The sequence below is a fragment of the Balaenoptera physalus genome, assembly GCF_965194825.1.
Source record: "Balaenoptera physalus genome assembly, chromosome: 7".
Taxonomy (NCBI): Eukaryota; Metazoa; Chordata; class Mammalia; order Artiodactyla; family Balaenopteridae; genus Balaenoptera; species Balaenoptera physalus.
The window spans coordinates 7136210-7153688 of record NC_138886.1 but is presented as its reverse complement, the minus strand read 5'-3'; the positions used below and the strand labels follow the sequence as shown (position 1 = coordinate 7153688).

Sequence of the window (17479 nt, the reverse complement as noted above, 5' to 3'; positions counted from 1 at the left end):
AACCACTGCGCCACCAGGGAAGTCCCTGTTCAGTGATCTTAAAGGAATTGTTTTCATTGAGATCACAAGCTTCCTTCCCCCTCAGATGTGATTCAGCACTGCCAGCGGGTCAGACCCATCATTGATCTGGTCCATAAGGTCATCAGTACAGACCTGTCGATAGCAGACTGTCTCCTGCCCATCACGTCCCGCATCTACATGCTGCTGCAGCGGTCAGTATCTGGTAACTCCACTGGGCTAAAGTCCGCACATGTTCCACTGTGGACAGCCCTGGTATGGTATCTATCCCCAGCTGAGGGCTTTCCTGTTTTCACATCCCTGCTGCCAGGAGGGATTTGGGAAGAGAGAACTGGAAAATATTTGTGATGGAACAAGTCGTATTATTCATTTTACTGAGTACAGTGCACTGTTCTCCAACCAGGTTAACGACCGTGATCTCCCGGCCTGTGGATGTCATTGCTTCTTGTGTCAATTGCTTGACCGTTCTGGCTGCCCGGAACCCAGCAAAGGTGAGACACCAAGTCTTCCTAACAGCCGAAAAATGTCACGCTTGGTGTATACCTGAAGACACATGGACATTTGACTCTTCTTTTCCCTTCTCAGGTCTGGACTGATCTTCGTCACACAGGCTTTTTACCTTTCGTGGCCCACCAGGTCTCCAACATGAGTCAGATGATTAGGTGAGCCAGGTCTTAGGGATTAGAGTATATTCCCTGGGAGTACCATATACATTTCAGATCTAAACTAGCTTCCTTAGTTTTAAAGATGCTTCTCTGCCCGTTTGCTCCTTGTCTGTTCAGCCCTCTCACCGGAAATGAGTGAGGGCAAGGCAAAAGAGATGATGGGACTTGGGGCACAGAGGCTGCTTTCCTCTTAGGCCAGCACTGATGGTTCACAGTCTTCAAAGCCTGAGAGAGAGAGACAGAGAGAGAAAGAGGTATTTCTCATTCACCTTAGGTACGTGGGAGTTAACTTTCCAGTCTAGAGAGTCCAGAGGTTTCTGGATCCAGAGGCTCAACGTCCCCTTTTTAAGCCATAGTCACTCTGTACTTTTCCTTGATTCATGGCCACTCGAGCTTGCCTGGTAGACCAGTTATTAATACACAGGCTCCATCTTACTACCTGAACATTCTCTCCTTGCTTTCTTTTGCTTACAATACGAGGATGTTTTCCTCATGTTTATTTGATTTTTCACTTTTGAGGTTGTATATCAATAAAGTCTTTAATGCTTACCCTGGGTATTAAATAGCCTAGATTTGATTAATTCCTTTGCAGAGCTTTCCTATTTTATGCCCAAGCCATCTAAATAATAAGAAGAATGCTCTGTGATTATAATTTTTTGAAACCTTTTTTTCCCTCTGCCTCTCTGTCTTTTCCCAGTGCCGAGGGGATGAATGCTGGAGGGTATGGAAACCTCTTGATGAATAGTGAACAGCCCCAGGGCGAGTATGGAGTCACTGTTGCCTTTCTGCGCTTGATCACCACTCTTGTCAAGGTAAAATCTAATCAGATAGAAGCATCTGAAATAGTTTCCCTGCCCCCAGCTACTGGAGTCATTTTGTTTGCAGCTAGACCAGTTGTCCTGAGGTTATGGTGATGACAGTTTCTGTGTATTGAGTATTTATTGTGTGCCAGATTCTATAGTAGATGCTTTATCTGTGTTAACTTATTTAATACTCAGAGGCTGTATGGTATAATGCAGCAACTCTCAAGCTATTTTGACAGAGCCCAGGGTAATATGTACACATTACATCATATCCCAGGATACACATTGTATGTTTACTTCTAAAGCAGAGTTTCACAGTACAACACTACTCTTACTATGCAAGATGCACTCAGATGTTTTCTAATAAGTTATCTCACAATCCACTAATGGGTCACAGCTCTCTTTGAAAAATACTTGTGTAGCATAGATTTTGGAGTCAGAATTAGGTTTACATTTCAGGTTGACCACTTACTAGCTGCATGACCTTGGGCAAGTACTGAATTTCTTAGAACCTCTCTAAACTGGGATGATAAATATCTCTGCCTCATGGAGTTGTTGAGAGGGCCACACATGAAAAATACTCAGCACACTTCCTGCCTGCAGGAGTCAGTCAATCAGTGAATGCTTAAAAAGATAGAAACAATCCTATGTACAGGTAGGGCTATAGATATTGATGTTTATATAAAGAAGCCCCGTTTTTAAGATAAGGAAGCTGTTGGTAACAAGTAATATTAGGACAAAGAATTTGGAGTGTCAGATCTCCTTTCTGATAGCCGAGTGATGGGGTAGAGGTTGGGAGTGGTTGGTGATCATGGCAGTGAAACTGGCATTCTCCATCATCAACAGTCCTATATCCTCTGTGTTTAAGATAGACCTCTCTTCTACTCAGATTTAGCCTTCATCCCTCTCTTTCTTGTAGGTGCCTTTTGTGACATTGTCAAATTGTCTTTTTAGTCCCTTTCTCTGTTCTAGAGAAACCTACAACTTGGATTCAGTTGAACTAGAGTATTCTGATGTTTCTTTTTTTTTTTCCACTGATGGCCAAGGTTTGCCCAGATTTCCTCTGGACCTATGGTTTTGGAATTAAATCTCTAGTGACAAAATGACTTATCTTTAAGTGGCATAAACCCTCACAGCATGGTTTCTTGTAGGGGCAGCTTGGTAGTACCCAGAGCCAAGGGCTGGTGCCCTGTGTCATGTTTGTGCTGAAGGAGATGCTGCCGAGTTACCACAAGTGGCGGTACAACTCCCATGGAGTGAGAGAACAGATTGGTAAGGAAAGCATGGGCAGGGAGGATGGGAGGAATTGCTGGTTCCCTGGATTTTTCTCTTGTTCTTGGGATAAGGTTCATCACACAAGGCCGCGTCATTCCTCTGTCTTTTCTGGAGTCCAGGTTGCCTGATCCTGGAGCTGATTCATGCAATACTGAACCTGTGTCATGAAACAGACCTGCACAGCAGGTAGGAGGCGGGTGATTGCTAGCGCTCGGTACTCTCGGATGCTGCCAGTCCGCAAGGGAAGACACAGGCTTCTGCTGTGCAGAGCTAGCTCATTCTTCCAGAGTACTCAACTTGGTTAGGCCCAGAGCTCAGTGCTCCTGGGTTCTGACTTGCTTTCCACCAGGCTGTTTCTCCTTTCTCCCTATGAAGAGAGAAGAGCAAATGAAATGGGAACAAGGTTGTTCCCAGTGAAATTGTACACACACACACACACAGAGACCTTTACAAAAATTATGCATGTTCATAGGGAAACAGGACTATTAACAAGTTAATGTGTATCTTCTAGGTTTTTTCCTCTGCTTGTACTAACTCTGTACCTTTTATTTCCATGCCACTACATATAGATCTGTCTTGTTTTAATGGTTCCATGCATTCCATTGTATGGATTAATTATGATTCATTTCAGTAAGCATATCCATTAATTGATGGACATTTAGATTGTTTCTCAGGGTCTATTTAAGGAAAGGAATCAGAGTGGCTTCCTCTGGCAGCGAGAGCTGGTCTGTATCACTAATGTCCAATTGTTTAGGTTTGGACAATACCCTTTCCTTCCAGTAGTAAATTTGGCAGCTCCCCGGTAACTCAGAACACGTCTGTCTTCCAGTCATACCCCGAGTCTGCAGTCTCTCTGCATCTGCAGCCTGGCCTATACAGAAGCAGGACAGACTGTGGTCAATGTCATGGGCATCGGCGTGGACACCATCGACATGGTGATGGCTGCTCAGCCCCGCAGGTAGGCCTCCCTTGCCGCCTTCCACCGTTGATCTTTATTGTGCCTGCATGTTGTAAGAACTTCAGCATAAGAAAGACAACATTGTTCTTCCTAGGGCATAGTCTTTGTATAACCTAGTGGCTGCTCTGTAGACTGGCACATAGCAAAGGGAGTTGATCGCTCCTCCTCTCTCCTAGTTTGGACTGGGGCCTCTAAAAGAAGCTGTTGAACTCTGGGATTATTGTTGGAATCTAATTCATGAGAGCACATATATTGCGAATGAAGTCATGTTGTCTGAATCAACTTTGGTTTCCATTTGGCACCCTAGTGATGGGGCAGAGGGCCAAGGGCAGGGCCAGCTGCTGATCAAGACGGTGAAACTGGCATTCTCTGTCACCAACAATGTTATTCGGCTGAAACCTCCTTCTAATGTGGTGTCCCCCCTGGAACAGGCTCTCACACAACATGGTATGTAATTTTCTTCCACTCAGCAGCATTTCTGCCCATAAGTACATACTTCAGGCTGTGTTTTTAGAGGTCAACAATATTTTCTGATGAACTCTTTGAGGAAATTTGGGGATGATCACCAGTTCCCATCCTGGACTTAGAAATAAGAAGACTGTATCATACTTCATCTCTGCCTCCTATTGATGACAGAATAATAGTAAAGAACACATGTTCAAGTTAGACTGTCTAGGTTCAAATTCTGACTTCAACCAGCTTTGACCTTGGGCACATAATTAAACAACTGTGCTTCAGATTTCTCATCTATGAAGTGGGGATAATAGCAGTATCTACCTTATGAGATTATAATGAAGATTAAATTACTACTTGTAAAACCTGGTACCTGTTTAGTATTGACTGTTATTACTCTTTGACCTTAAACTACTCATTTAATCTCTTTGGGACCCAGTTTCCTCATTTTCAAGTAGACGTTTGGGTAACGTCTACGACCTTTTTTGAGCTGTATCATTTTGGGATTTTTAGCATTTCAGTGCCATGCTTTAATGTGATGGCACTTTAATGTGATGTGGTTAGGTTTTCCTAACCTATTTGTTAAAAGGATGTTTTCTTAAAAATGTATCTTTTTCTGCTCTTTTTTTTTTTTTTTTTGATTTATTTAATCTATTATTTTTTTTTATTTTTGGCTGTGTTGGGTCTTCGTCGCTGTGCGTGGGCTTTCTCTCTTTGCGGCGAGTGGGGGCTACTCTTCGTTGCGGTGCGCGGGCTTCTCACTGAGGTGGCTTCTCTTGTTGCAGAGCACTGGCTCTAGGCGCGTGGGCTTCAGTAGTTGTGGCTCGTGGGCTTCAGTAGTTGTGGCTCACAGGCTCTAGAGCGCAGGCTCAGTAGTTGTGACACACGGGCTTATTTGCTCCATGGCATGTAGGATCTTCCTGGACCAGGGCTCGAACGTGTGTCCCCTGCATTGGCAGGCAGATTCTTAACCACTGCGCCACCAGGGAAGTCCCTCTTTTTCTGCTCTTAATGAATTGGATTGAGCTGTTTACCCCCAATCCTGCCTGTCCCCTTGGCTACTGAAAAACGAGAATGATACAGCCACCTAGATTTGCTCTGGCCCTCCAAGTACTTGAGAGTAAATTCCCTCACATATATGAGCCTTTTTGAACAGAAGGCTCTCTTAAGAGCTTGAATCAGGCATGCTTTGGTGTCTAAACTGTTTCCTGTACTTCTTCAGGTGCCCATGGGAACAACCTTATTGCTGTTCTTGCCAAATACATCTACCACAAACACGACCCTGCTTTGCCACGTCTTGCCATCCAGCTACTGAAACGTCTGGCCACGGTAGGATCCCACCTAACGAGTCAAAGCCCCAGAAAACTGACTTTCTGCTTGAGACCACTCTTGCTTTCTCCCAAGAGAAGTAGCTAACTTGGACTTTTAAAGTGATGTAGCCATAAAGACACACACACACGCACGCAAATTGTGTCTTATGAGAGGTTTTTTTTTTCCCTGTTTATAAAAGACATACAAATTCATTTTAAAATGTTTATTTAAATGTTACAGATAAATGTAACATAGAAAGTTAAGGTAGCCTATGATCTCCTCATTCCAAGAATTCCTATGAGCAGGTTGGTACGCATTGCTCCAGATTTCTTATCTGTGCTTATATATTTAGGGATGTTTGGTGTGAGCTTTTGTTCTTTCCAAAAGTAGAATTCCACGATACATACTGTTTTGTGTCTAGCTTTCTTCACTTAACACGATATCCTGCAGTCTTGCTGTGTGGGCACATTTGGAGCTACTTCATTCTCTAATGCTTGCACGGCATGCCATAGAATGGATGCATCCTAATTTATTTGGGCTATTTTTTGTCTTAGTGTTAAACAGTGCTGTAGTGAACATTCTTATCCATAGAACTCTGTAAACTTTTGTTTACAGTTCCTAAGAATTAGATAGATATCAATGGACATTTTAATTTTTATTAGAAATTTTGAAATTACCCTCCAAAAAGGATTGTAACAGTTTATGCTCCTAAAACCCAAGTCTTGTATCCTTGCCACAGTGGCTTCATCAATTTTTTAATCTTTGCTAATCTAATAGACAAATCAATATCTTTTTTTTAACTTTGTATTTATTTAACCATGAGAGAGGTTATGCATCTTTTTATGTTGATTACTATTTCTTCTGGGAATCGTTGGGCATCTTTTGCTGTAGTTTGGAATGATGTCTCTTTTGACCCAGAGCTATCCATCTGAATGTTTCCCTTTCTGGCATTTTCCGAGAGTTGTTCAGCACCTTTCTTCAGGAGTCTGTTGAGGTTTCTCTGGAGGTAGAACTCTAAGCCTGTGTGTCCCGGTCTCCACCAGGTGGCCCCAATGTCAGTATACGCCTGCCTGGGCAATGATGCGGCTGCCATCCGTGATGCCTTCCTGACCCGACTGCAGAGCAAGATTGAGGACATGCGCATCAAAGTCATGATTCTGGAATTCCTCACAGTTGCCGTAGAGACGCAGCCAGGCCTCATTGAACTGTTTCTGAATCTGGAGGTGAAGGATGGTAGTGATGGCTCCAAGGTGAGCCTGCACCCGGGATGAAGCTGGGAGGTGGGTGCTGGACTCTGTGGGTCCAGTTAATGGCAGAAGCTGTGGGGCTGAACTCTCGCCTGCCCCTCTTGCAGGAATTCAGCCTTGGGGTGTGGAGCTGTCTCCATGTGGTGCTGGAGCTGATTGATTCCCAGCAGCAGGATCGCTACTGGTGCCCACCACTGCTGCACCGTGCAGCCATTGCCTTTCTGCATGCCCTGTGGCAGGACCGTCGGGACAGTGCCATGCTGGTCCTCAGAACCAAGTGAGTCTGTCTCCAGGAGTTACTTAACCTCCAGAGCTCATGTCCTTGTCTGTAAGATGGGGTAACAATCGTTCTGAGAGATTTGTTGTGACAGGTCCCTGGGCATATGCATAAAAGTGCTTAGTGCCTGGGTCAGTGTGTGGGAGTTTATTCTCTTTTTAAAGCTGCCACCAGCAGGCGTAACCTTTACTCTGATGTGTTTACCTTAGAGTTTCCACCTTTTGCATTTCTGCCTTTTGCCAACGCCCCAAAACCATCGTTCGTGAGAAACGGTAGATTCAGATGAGAGTGGCTCACTCAAGCCATTGGACTGAGTGGAGCACGCTCTTCTCTTGGAGCCTGTTTTGTCCATGGAACCCTTGATGTTTATGTAGGAGCAAGCAGCCCACGCAGCAGATGTTAGGGTTGTGGGAGCGATAAAATGTGGAGAAGTAACCACCAAGGGGAGGTGGAGAGAGGAGAAGGGACCGGGTATAAGAGAACATGTGATTGCCAACATGTATTTTCTTTTTAGACCCAAGTTCTGGGAGAATTTAACCAGTCCACTATTTGGAACCCTTTCTCCTCCCTCAGAAACATCCGAGGTGAGCAGTGGTGGAGGGAGGGACGGTGACTGAAAGTCCCTGGGAGTCAAGGCTGGGCTGTGAGACTGAGCTGTGGAAAGTGACTCCTCCCCTAATTAAACAACCAGAATGTTTTCTTCACTAGAAACTTCTCTCTCAGAGAAGTGCTTGCCTCCTCTCCCTTTGCTGTCTTGCTCTGGGAAGGAGAGTGGCATGCCCTGCTCTGTGTTGCTGGCTCTGTGGTCTCCACTCACTTGGAGACACTGTGGATCTGACGCTTCTGCTCTTGCAAGTTAGATGCCCACTCACATTCGACAGGGAATGTGCTTTCTCGTTTTCTAGTGTCGGGTCCCTGCTCTGTTCCCTTGTGGGAGGGCGGGGCACCAGGGGAGAGGTTCTCATGATTCTCTGCTCTCCCCCTCCACAGCCCAGCATCCTGGAAACCTGTGCCCTAATCATGAAGATAATTTGCTTGGAGATATACTATGTAGTTAAGTGAGTCCTTTCCCCTTTTGAGATTTTAATTAGAGGTTTGTGGCGGGGGGACCATGGTAGTCTACGGCTGAGGGCACGGCTTTATGAGCCAAGGCAGAGGAGAGAGCTAGTTTGGAGCCATTTATGGAGGGCCACTGGTCTGTGTCCCTGGCCAGTCCATTGATGGCATTTATGATTGTCGGAAAGAGTTATTGTGAAGCCAACTCCATGTGCTCGGGATTTTATGGAGGAGGAATCCTAGAAAAGGCCTCAGCCTAACCCATTATATTGAGCAAGAAGTGTGAGCCCCACACATCGGAGCTGATCGGGAGCCGTCTGCTTTTAAGCCCATGTGAGGTGGTTTTCTCTGCCTCAGGAACAGTCTGTGCCCATCACGTTCCCATCTGCTTTTAAAACCTAACTGTAGGTTTTGTTTTTTCTCGACACCATAGGGGCTCATTAGACCAATCTTTAAAAGATACACTCGAGAAATTTTCCAGTGAGAAACGCTTTGCCTACTGGTCAGGGTATGTCAAGTCCTTGGCAGTTCACACGGCTGACACAGAGGGCAGCAGCTGCACCTCCCTGGTAGAGTATCAGATGCTGGTCTCCGCCTGGAGGATGTTTCTCATCATCGCCACCAGTCACGTAAGAACCTCCTGGGGTGCGGTTTTCACTTTGGTATCCTAGCAACGATATGCTGGGATGCCTAGCAGATATAGCCCCTTGGGATAAAGAATGAATCAGGGTTTTTCTCTGAGAGCTAAAATGTAACAGGTTCTGTGCCAAATATGGGGTGTTTGAGGGCTTTGGGGCAAACAAGAGACCCTTAAAGTTAAGAGAAGTCATTTTAAATCCCTTCAGACATTCATAAAACCCTCCTATAGCCACCTTTGCGGCCCTGGATAGGTCCAGGGGCTCCCTTCGTTCATCCACCTCTTGTGCACCTGGATAGTTGGCCTTCTCACGCTGTGTGCCCTGTGGACGCTGGGTACATATTTGTTGACTAGTCAGCAGGTAGCTGCAACGACTGCAGCAGCACCCTCTCTAGGGAACAGTTGGTTTTCATTGGTTCTAGAAACGGCATTTCCTGGTCTTCTTAGAAAAAGAGCAGAGACCGTTGTGTCTGCAACGTGTGTCTACAGAGCATTGGTTTTTAGAGAGAGAGTTAACGTTTGGGAAGAATTTGCATTTTTCCTTGGCTTTTGTGTGTGTGTGTGCGCGCGCGCGCGCGAGCGCTCGAGCGCTTTGACAGCACCATGCTGTGGAGTAAGGACTTGATATTGACCTATTTTGCCTTAGGGAATCCAGATTACTATCTTGATTTCATTACTAACTTCAGCTTAATAGATGCCCTTTGTTCCAGGCACACTCTTACATCGTCCATGACTTGTTCCCTAGTGCCAGACTGCCCACAGCCTTGGAGCTTGGCTGTGACAGAGTGGTTTTGGACCCCTGAGACTACAGACACAACAAAAGGCTCAACCATCGTGGGGGAATGATTGATTCCCCAGGCAGTAATTTGTGTGTCACCTGCCTTTTAGGTCCTACCTGGGCAGCAGTTCTTGAATTGCAGCTCTGAAAATCCCACCATCCTCTTTTCCCCTAGGGAACCTATCTGGTTTAGTCCAGGACATTGATCATTCATTCATTTAATGGATAGTAATGGAATGCTTACTGTGTGCCAGGTGCTGGGATGCAGCAGTGAATAAGGCAAATACGGTCTTTGATCTCATGGAAGGTGGCCCATGAGAGAGGCAAATTGTGAACAAAGAAATACAGTTTGGGATTGTGGTAGTTCACTAGGAAGGAAATAACCAAGATGCTGTGGTAGGGCTTCCCTGGTGGTGCAGTGGTTAAGAATCCACCTGCCAATGCAGGGGACACAGGTTCGAGCCACGGTCCGGGAAGGTCCCACATGCTGCGGAGCAACTAAGGCCATGCGCCATAACTACTGAGACTGCGCTCTAGAGCCCGCGAGCCACAACTACTGAGCCCACATGCCACAACTACTAAAGCCCATGCGCCTAGAGTCCGTGCACCTAGAGCCCGTGCTCCGCATCAAGAGAAGCCACCTCAATGAGAAGCCCGCACACCGCAACAAAGAGTAGCCCCCGCTCACCGCAACTAGAGAAAGACCCCACAGAGCAACAAAGACCCAATGCAGCCAAAAAAAAAAAAAATATATATATATATATAAAAAAGATGCTATGATAGTGACTGCTAAAGGAGGATAGGAGTGGTCGGGAGGCCCTCTCTGAGGAGGTGCTGTCCACACTGAGGCCTGAGTGTGTGAGAAACCTTCCAGAGGGTGCTCTAGGCAGTCAGAGTCACAGATGCAGGGGTCCAGAAGTGGGAAGAGCTCGGCCTATTCACGGAGGAGGAAGGAGGCCTGTAGGGCTGGAGTCGAGTGAGCAGAACGGGGATGATACCAAAATCAGGCGGACCAGATCCTAAGGGGCTCCCAGGCCTTGTAGAGGAGTTTGTGTTTCTAGATGGGTTCCACTGGGAAGCCTTGAAGGCTTGGTTCTGACCATGGCTAAGGTAGACAAACAGCAGGGCCCTCAAGCCCCATTTTAATCAGGGAAATTTTCCTGACGTTTTTTTCCTGTTCCTTTGCAGGCGGAGATAATGCACCTGACCGACTCTGCAGTGCGTCGCCAGCTCTTTCTTGACGTGCTCGATGGGACCAAGGCGTTAGTAAGTGTGTCTGGGAGATTTCCCATTCCTCCCAGGGAGAAGGTCTCCGAGGTCAAATAGCTGCTCACAAGCCTGCAGCCGCAAGAGTGGTCAGGTCAAAGGGCTCAAGTGGCCTGGGAGGCCCGAGGCTGCAGTGGGAGGCAGAGGCCTGCTGCCGCTGTGCCAACCCCTGGCCTCTTCCCCGTGACCCACCTCTGTGAGCTCGCTGCTGGGAAAGAAAGGCCTGAGGCCGAAGGTGCCTATGGATGGAGCTCACATCTTCCCTCCTCGTCAGCTCATAGGAAGCCTGATGTTAACTGTGTGCCGTCTCCCCTCAGCTCCTAGTCCCCGCCTCCGTGAACTGCCTCCGCCTGGGCTCCATGATGTGCACACTGCTGCTTATTCTTCTCCGGCAGTGGAAGAGGTGAGCCCTGTGCCAGGAGGGGCGGCCTGTCCCATCCTCTTTACTGCCGCTTGCCTTACCCTTCCCGAAGGGGAGGAAGTGGGTGTGAAATGGGCTGGCCTCCCCTCGTGGGGAGCGGGACTCAGGCAGACGCCTGACGTGAGGCTCACTGCTCCGCGGGCATCCTGAGGGGGCGCAGGGCAGTGTGTGGCCTTTCTCTGAGGTGTGTCCTCCCCGCCCTCTCCTCTCCATGTTGCTTCTAGTGAGTTAGGTTCTGTGGATGAAATCCTCAGACCCTTGACGGAGATCCTGGAGGGAGTGTTGCAGGCAGACCAGCAACTCATGGAGAAGACCAAGGCCAAGGTGTTCTCAGCGTTTATCACGGTGCTGCAGATGAAGGAGATGAGAGGTGAGGGGCAGACAGGAGCCAGTGGAGCAGTCTTCCGGCCCCTGTGCCAGCCAGCCTGGACAGGGCTTCCTCCACTTCAGAGCCAGACGTTTCTCCTGTGAGGCTTGAGTTTTTGGTCTCGGAACTCTTATCTTCAGGAAAACTCTTTTTCTCCTCCCCTCCCGTGGGACAGATGCCTTGGTGAGCATGACAGCGTCCCCTCCCATCTGCTTTGCAGTGAGTGACATCCCCCAGTACTCCCAGCTGGTGCTGAACGTCTGTGAGACCCTCCAAGAAGAGGTGATTGCACTCTTCGACCAGACCCGCCACAGTCTGGCATCAGGCAGTGCCACAGAGGACAAGGACAGCATGGAAACTGACGACTGCTCCCGGCCCCGGCACAAGGACCAGCGGGATGGGGTGAGGGGGCACCCTGTCTGTCCTTCCCACACGCATCCACAGATATGAACTGCTGCCTTCTCTGTGCCAGGCCCCGAGGGTGATTAGTGACCAAGACAGCCACAGCCTGATGGGGAAAGTTAATAAATCAGACTGTGCAGAGATGTGTCAGAATTCCATTGTGGCAAGTCCTGTAGGGGTGAAACAGGGAGAATGTGCAGCATGGAGTTCTCACATCATCTAGGGATTCAGAGAGAAAGCGCCCTTTCAGCAGTGACTTAAAGAACTGGTAGAGCCGCGCAGGCCACGGGAGCAGGGGAGCTTCGGGCAGCGAGGACAGCGTGTAGTGAGCTGTGGGTAACAGTCATCTGGTGTGAGCCAAGATGAAGTGGGGCCTGGAGAGCTGGGGGCTAGATGACCAGCGACCTTGTCAGGGTCTTTGGTCTGGGTCCTAAGTGAAATAGGAAACGATTTAAGGATTTTAAGCAAGGGAGAGAAAAGATGAGATTTGTACTTTAGAAAGTGTGCTGGATGTAGTACAGAACAATATTTCAAACTGTGGGTCAGGACCTACAAATGGGTCTTGAGCTCATTTGGTTACAACCAGCATTTTTTAAATGAAGTAGGATAAAACGTAAACGAAAATATCAGTGTGCTTTGCAGGAGGTAAGGGTAGGTTTAATGCAAACATGTAAGTACGCCTATACGGAGCGCAGTGTAAAACATATTATTACTTTGGGTGGCTTGTGGTCAACAGTAAGTGTGAAAAGCCACTGGGATGAAGAATGGAGTAGCGAGGATCCAGAGGGAGTGAAGGGCCACTCAGTAGGCGACTGCAGTGGTGCGGCTAGAGGGGAGGCCACTTCGACTCCACGCAGCAGCGGGCTCGGCTGGTGGGATTGGGAAGGTGCGCTGACACGGCTTGATGGCAGTTTGGGGTCGGCGGGGAGGGCAGAGTCAGAGCTGCGGGACACGGGCGCTGGAGCCCTGTCTCAGCCGGCTCGCTCGGAGGCGGGGGTGACCGGGGGAGGTCCGTCCTCTTCCTCCCCTTCCTCCTCCCCCTGCACTGCCTCCTTCCCTTTCACCCATCTTTGCCCCTGGGCCCCAGCAGGTGTGTGTCCTGGGCCTGCATCTGGCCAAGGAGCTGTGTGAGGTGGACGAGGATGGCGACTCGTGGCTGCAGGTGACCCGCAGGCTCCCCCTCCTGCCGACCCTCTTCACCACCCTGGAGGTGAGCCTTCGCATGAAGCAGAACCTGCATTTCAGCGAGGCCGCGCTGCACCTGCTCCTCACCCTGGCTCGCACCCAGCAGGTAGGCGGCAAGCCCGAGGGAGCCTCTTTGTTTGTGCTGGGTGGGTTCTGACGCCGCCTGTGAGTCTCCCAGCCCAAGACCTCCACCTGCCCTTGGGTGGGGCGGCTGCAGTGACAGTTTCCATCTCATTCTGCATCTTTCCCTCCCAGGGGGCCACAGCAGTGGCTGGAGCCGGCATCACCCAGAGCATTTGTTTGCCCCTCCTGAGTGTGTACCAGCTCAGCACCAATGGGACAGTGCAGGTGAGTGCCAGTGGCCTGCTACTACCTCCCCAGCCCCCCTTGGGGCTTTCACTTGCCCCGGAAGTTGCTTTCTTCAGTGGCCTAGTTCATGCACTGATGGTGCAGAATCCTCCCCGCCCCCAACACCGACCTCTAGCAAGAGAAGCTCACACAGCTAGTTAGTGCCGGACGCGGGTCTAGAACCTAGGATTCTTGTAACTGCTGGCTTCGGACCGCGTCTGGCCCTGCTGGTGCCCATTCCAGGAGCTTTTCTACTCGGACCAGCCAGGCTGCCTTAGCTGCTGGGCTGCAAGGAGGCTCTGCTCTACCTGTCAGCTGGGTTCCTCGGCGCTGTCGTGATCGTGTCTGCTGTTTCTGTCTCAGACGCCCGGCACCTCTCGGAAGTCCCTGGATGCCCCCTCTTGGCCGGGTGTCTACCGCCTGTCCATGTCCCTGATGGAGCGGCTCCTCAAAACCCTGCGCTACAACTTCCTGACCGAGGCCCTGGACTTCGTGGGGGTTCACCAGGAGCGGGCCTTACAGGTGAGGGGCTGCTGGCATCTTTGGGGTCGGGGCTTGGGGTTCAAGGTCATCTGGGCTGTTCGGGGCTGAGGCTTGGCAGTTGAGCGGTGCCAGTGCTCCCGCTTCTGAGATGCCGTAAGGACTGTTGGCTGACAGGCCGAGCAGTGTGGCTGCCCTGCTGAGGGAGGGGAACCGTCTGGGATCCGCTCAGACAGAAACCGCTTAGTCAGAAACCGCTTCGTCCCGCCACCTGTTAACGCTGCCACCTCAGCGTATGTGGGCCGAGGACCTCTCCTCCCCGCGGGAGGGCGGGAGCAGGTGTGGCAGGTCCCTGAGTCACCCCATCCTTCCCCGTGTCCCCCCTCCCAGTGCCTCAATGCGGTGAGGACGGTGCAGAGTCTGGCGTGCCTGGAGGAGGCGGACCACACCGTGGGCTTCCTCCTGCAGCTCTCCAGCTTCAGGAAGGAGTGGCACTTCCACCTGCCTCAGCTTATGCGGGACGTCCAGGTGGGGCCTCAGACCTGCTTCTTGAAGGGTCTGGGGAAATGCTCAGAGGGGATGGGGCGGGGAGTGAATCGCAGGCCTGTTGCTGGAATGTGAGCTTTTTCTTTAGGTAGCACAGGGTTTGGTTTCACATTGCTCCCTCTGGAGCTGAATTTTCCCGCCACAGGATAGGGCAGCCTCATAGGTTGAGAACCTGGGCTCTGTGGGATCGACCTTGGTTCGCATCCCTTAGAACAGGACTTGGGAGCCAGCCGAAGAGGGGGGCAGGGAAAGAACATAGGCTCCGGAGTTGGACAGGCCTGTCATTTGCTGGTTGTGTGAACTTGGCAAAGTTACTTCACCTCTCTCTAAGCCTTTTTCTTCTTCTGTAAGATGGGAAAATTATCCCCATCTTACTTATTTACTTAGGACCTCATACTGTGCCTGGCATCTAGCTGGGTCCCAGGGAAACCGTCCAGGCATCTGTTGACCCACAGTTTGCAGTTGAGTGTGCTTGGTGGCTGTGAGATTTTGATCTAGAGAATGTAGGGAGGGGCTCAGGGGGCCGGAGAAGTGCGTTGTTACCATAGAGACCTGCATGGTCGGTCTAGTTGGTTGGGCTGCTGCCTCGAGGCTCCCCCTCACCGCTCCCCTGGGTTTGCTGCAGGTAAACCTGGGCTACCTGTGCCAGGCCTGTACCTCCCTCCTGCACAGCCGCAAGATGCTGCAGCACTACCTGCAGGTAACTGAGCCCTTGTCCGCCGCGGCTGCCTGGACCGCCTCACCCCTGGCTTCCGTGGGCTCCAGCCATCTCTTGTCTCCCCCCCAGAACAAAAACGGGGAGGGCATCCCCTCGGCTGTCACCCCCCGAGCTCAGCGGCCACCTACAGCTGCCCCCTCCTGCTCCTCCTCCAAGCAGCCCACTCCTGACACAGAGGCCTCGGAGCAGCGGGCCTTGCACACCGTCCAGTACGGGCTCCTCAAGATCCTCAGCAGGACCCTGGCGGCCCTGCGCCACTTCACCCCCGACGTGTGCCAGATCCTGCTGGATCAGGTACCAGCCACGCTGTGCCACCAGCCTCCAGTGGAGCCGTGAAGGCTCTGCCGTGCCCTGCTCTGCACCAAGAGCTGCCTGGGTCCTGTGGGGCCCTATATCGCTCTCATCTTGCCTTGCCTTGTAGTCCCTGGACCTCGCTGAATACGACTTCCTGTTTGCCCTGAGCTTCACCACTCCCACCTTTGACTCCGAAGTGGCCCCCTCTTTTGGGACCCTTCTGGCCACAGTGAACGTGGCCCTAAACATGCTTGGAGAGGTAAGTTGGCCCCTCAACCCAAGTCTTCCCAGTTTTCCTAACTGTGACCTTGGGCACGTTTATCTAGCTAGCCTTCCCTTCATAAAGTGAGTGTGATAGAGCCGACCTGTAAGAATTAGAGTGAGACTTAAATGAATAACTGATAAAATAGCTTAGCATAGGCTCTGCAAAATGGAAGCTCTCAAGTTGAGTTGGAGCTGTTACTGTTACCTTATTTTTTTAACCCCCGTTTCTTTTTCTCCAGCTGGACAAGAAAAAGGAGTCTCTTACCCAGGCAGTGGGGCTCAGCACACAAGCGGAAGGGACCAGAACACTGAAGTAAGAAAGCCCTCCTTCTGGGATTTGGTTTGGGGTTGGGGCAGTCTTGGGCTGGCTCTCCTCTTGGCTCAGTGGCCCACCGCACATTGCCGGCTTGGCCCTCTCTGCAGCAGCGCCCAAACCTGCCCTTCTCCAGGTCCCTCCTGATGTTTACCATGGAGAACTGCTTCTACCTGCTCATCTCCCAGGCAACACGTTACCTTAGGGACCCGGCTGTGCACCCCCGGGACAAGCAGCGGATGAAGCAGGAGCTCAGCTCAGAGTTGGTAGGATGGGTAGGGGGCCCTGCCTGGTGGGGCGGGGCCACTGGGGAGCGGCCCCAGGAGGTCCCAGCCCCCCACTTCCCGTGGCCAGCCCTGAGGGTGGGGGGCGCGGGGCCTCATCAGGTGCTTTTTCTCTTGCAGAGCACTCTGCTCTCCAGCCTCTCACGCTACTTCCGCCGGGGAGCCCCCAGCTCCCCTGCTGCTGGCATCCTTCCCTCGCCTCAGGGCAAGGCCACCTCCCTCTCCAAGGTCAGCCCTGAGAGTCAGGAGCCTCTGATCCAGCTCGTGCAGGCCTTTGTCCGACACGTGCAGAGATAGGGCGTCGGCCCGCCGCCCGCCTTCCACCCTCCACCAGCCTGCATGGTAGCCCTGGGCAGCAGGGGTGCTGCTGGCCTGAGGGGCCTGTATGGGGCTGAGAGCAGCTCCTGTCACCCTCCCCAGAGTAGCCACGACTCCAGCCACCGGCCACCAGCCCCCAGCGTTATTTTTGTAATAGATCAAGAGGTCAACAGCGGGGAGCCACGTGTCTGCTGCGCTCAGTCTCATGTTCAGAATGCCCCCAAGAGGTGTATTCCTTTCCTTCAAGCATTCCCCACAGCACTTGACCCTGGCCCAGGGGAGAGATGGGGGAGCCAGTGTCACGTGCAGCCAGGAGAGGCTGTACGCACGGGTTTGAGAATCTGTTTTCCACACTCTGTTCTTGCAGTTTTGGGTAATATTGTGGTCTATTTATACAAATATTAAAATACTGTTTATATACAACCGTGTGGGGTGTACCTTCAAAGCCCAAGGACTAGCCAGCTCTCAGAGCATCGAACCGCCTCCCTCGGCCGAGGGCCCAGAGTGGAGTGGAGGTTTGGGGAAGGTGAGATAGCCACCGTTGAGCTGATTAAACAAACGTTCCTCCGTTCACGTCTTGGCGTTACGGGTGCTGGGTGGGCGCTCAGATTCCTCCACCTTGGCCCCTGCCCAGGTCTTGTCCCAGACCCCTACCATGCACCTCCAATTACAGCTGGCTGAACTCACCACCGGGTAAAGCCTTCCTTGAAGCTCTGCTTCTATTTATAGCTCTGTGCCTCCCCCTCACTTCAGAAGGCCCGGCGGTGGGGCCCACCAGCCTCTAGCCTCTAGCCT

General features: G+C 50.9%; 1 protein-coding gene across 5 annotated transcripts in view; it reads left to right on the top strand.

Moving 5' to 3' along the window:
• Positions 1–17107, top strand: part of NUP188 (nucleoporin 188) — a gene marked incomplete at its 5' end in the record, with an annotated part of 44523 nt that extends 27416 nt beyond the window's left edge. The window contains 29 exons of one of the 5 annotated variants that reach the window (XM_082468266.1): positions 86–212; positions 422–509; positions 604–680; positions 878–937; positions 1381–1495; positions 2638–2758; positions 2881–2947; positions 3591–3719; positions 4027–4166; positions 5395–5501; positions 6527–6733; positions 6838–7007; positions 7522–7591; positions 7998–8065; positions 8497–8692; positions 10667–10744; positions 11062–11147; positions 11390–11535; positions 11753–11934; positions 13025–13225; positions 13375–13467; positions 13831–13989; positions 14338–14475; positions 15119–15193; positions 15281–15505; positions 15633–15764; positions 16009–16082; positions 16219–16348; positions 16487–17107. In XM_082468266.1, the coding sequence (XP_082324392.1) occupies positions 86–212; positions 422–509; positions 604–680; positions 878–937; positions 1381–1495; positions 2638–2758; positions 2881–2947; positions 3591–3719; positions 4027–4166; positions 5395–5501; positions 6527–6733; positions 6838–7007; positions 7522–7591; positions 7998–8065; positions 8497–8692; positions 10667–10744; positions 11062–11147; positions 11390–11535; positions 11753–11934; positions 13025–13225; positions 13375–13467; positions 13831–13989; positions 14338–14475; positions 15119–15193; positions 15281–15505; positions 15633–15764; positions 16009–16082; positions 16219–16348; positions 16487–16663 (3638 nt within the window). In that variant the 3' untranslated portion in view covers positions 16664–17107. Of the gene's footprint in view, positions 1–85; positions 213–421; positions 510–603; positions 681–877; positions 938–1380; positions 1496–2637; positions 2759–2880; positions 2948–3590; positions 3720–4026; positions 4167–5394; positions 5502–6526; positions 6734–6837; positions 7008–7521; positions 7592–7997; positions 8066–8496; positions 8693–10666; positions 10745–11061; positions 11148–11389; positions 11536–11707; positions 11935–13024; positions 13226–13374; positions 13468–13830; positions 13990–14337; positions 14476–15118; positions 15194–15280; positions 15506–15632; positions 15765–16008; positions 16083–16218; positions 16349–16486 lie in introns of all 5 variants that reach the window. The other 4 variants (XM_082468268.1, XM_082468265.1, XM_082468269.1 and 1 more) reach the window with 4 other exon arrangements.
• Between the last annotated feature and the right edge of the window lie 372 nt (positions 17108–17479).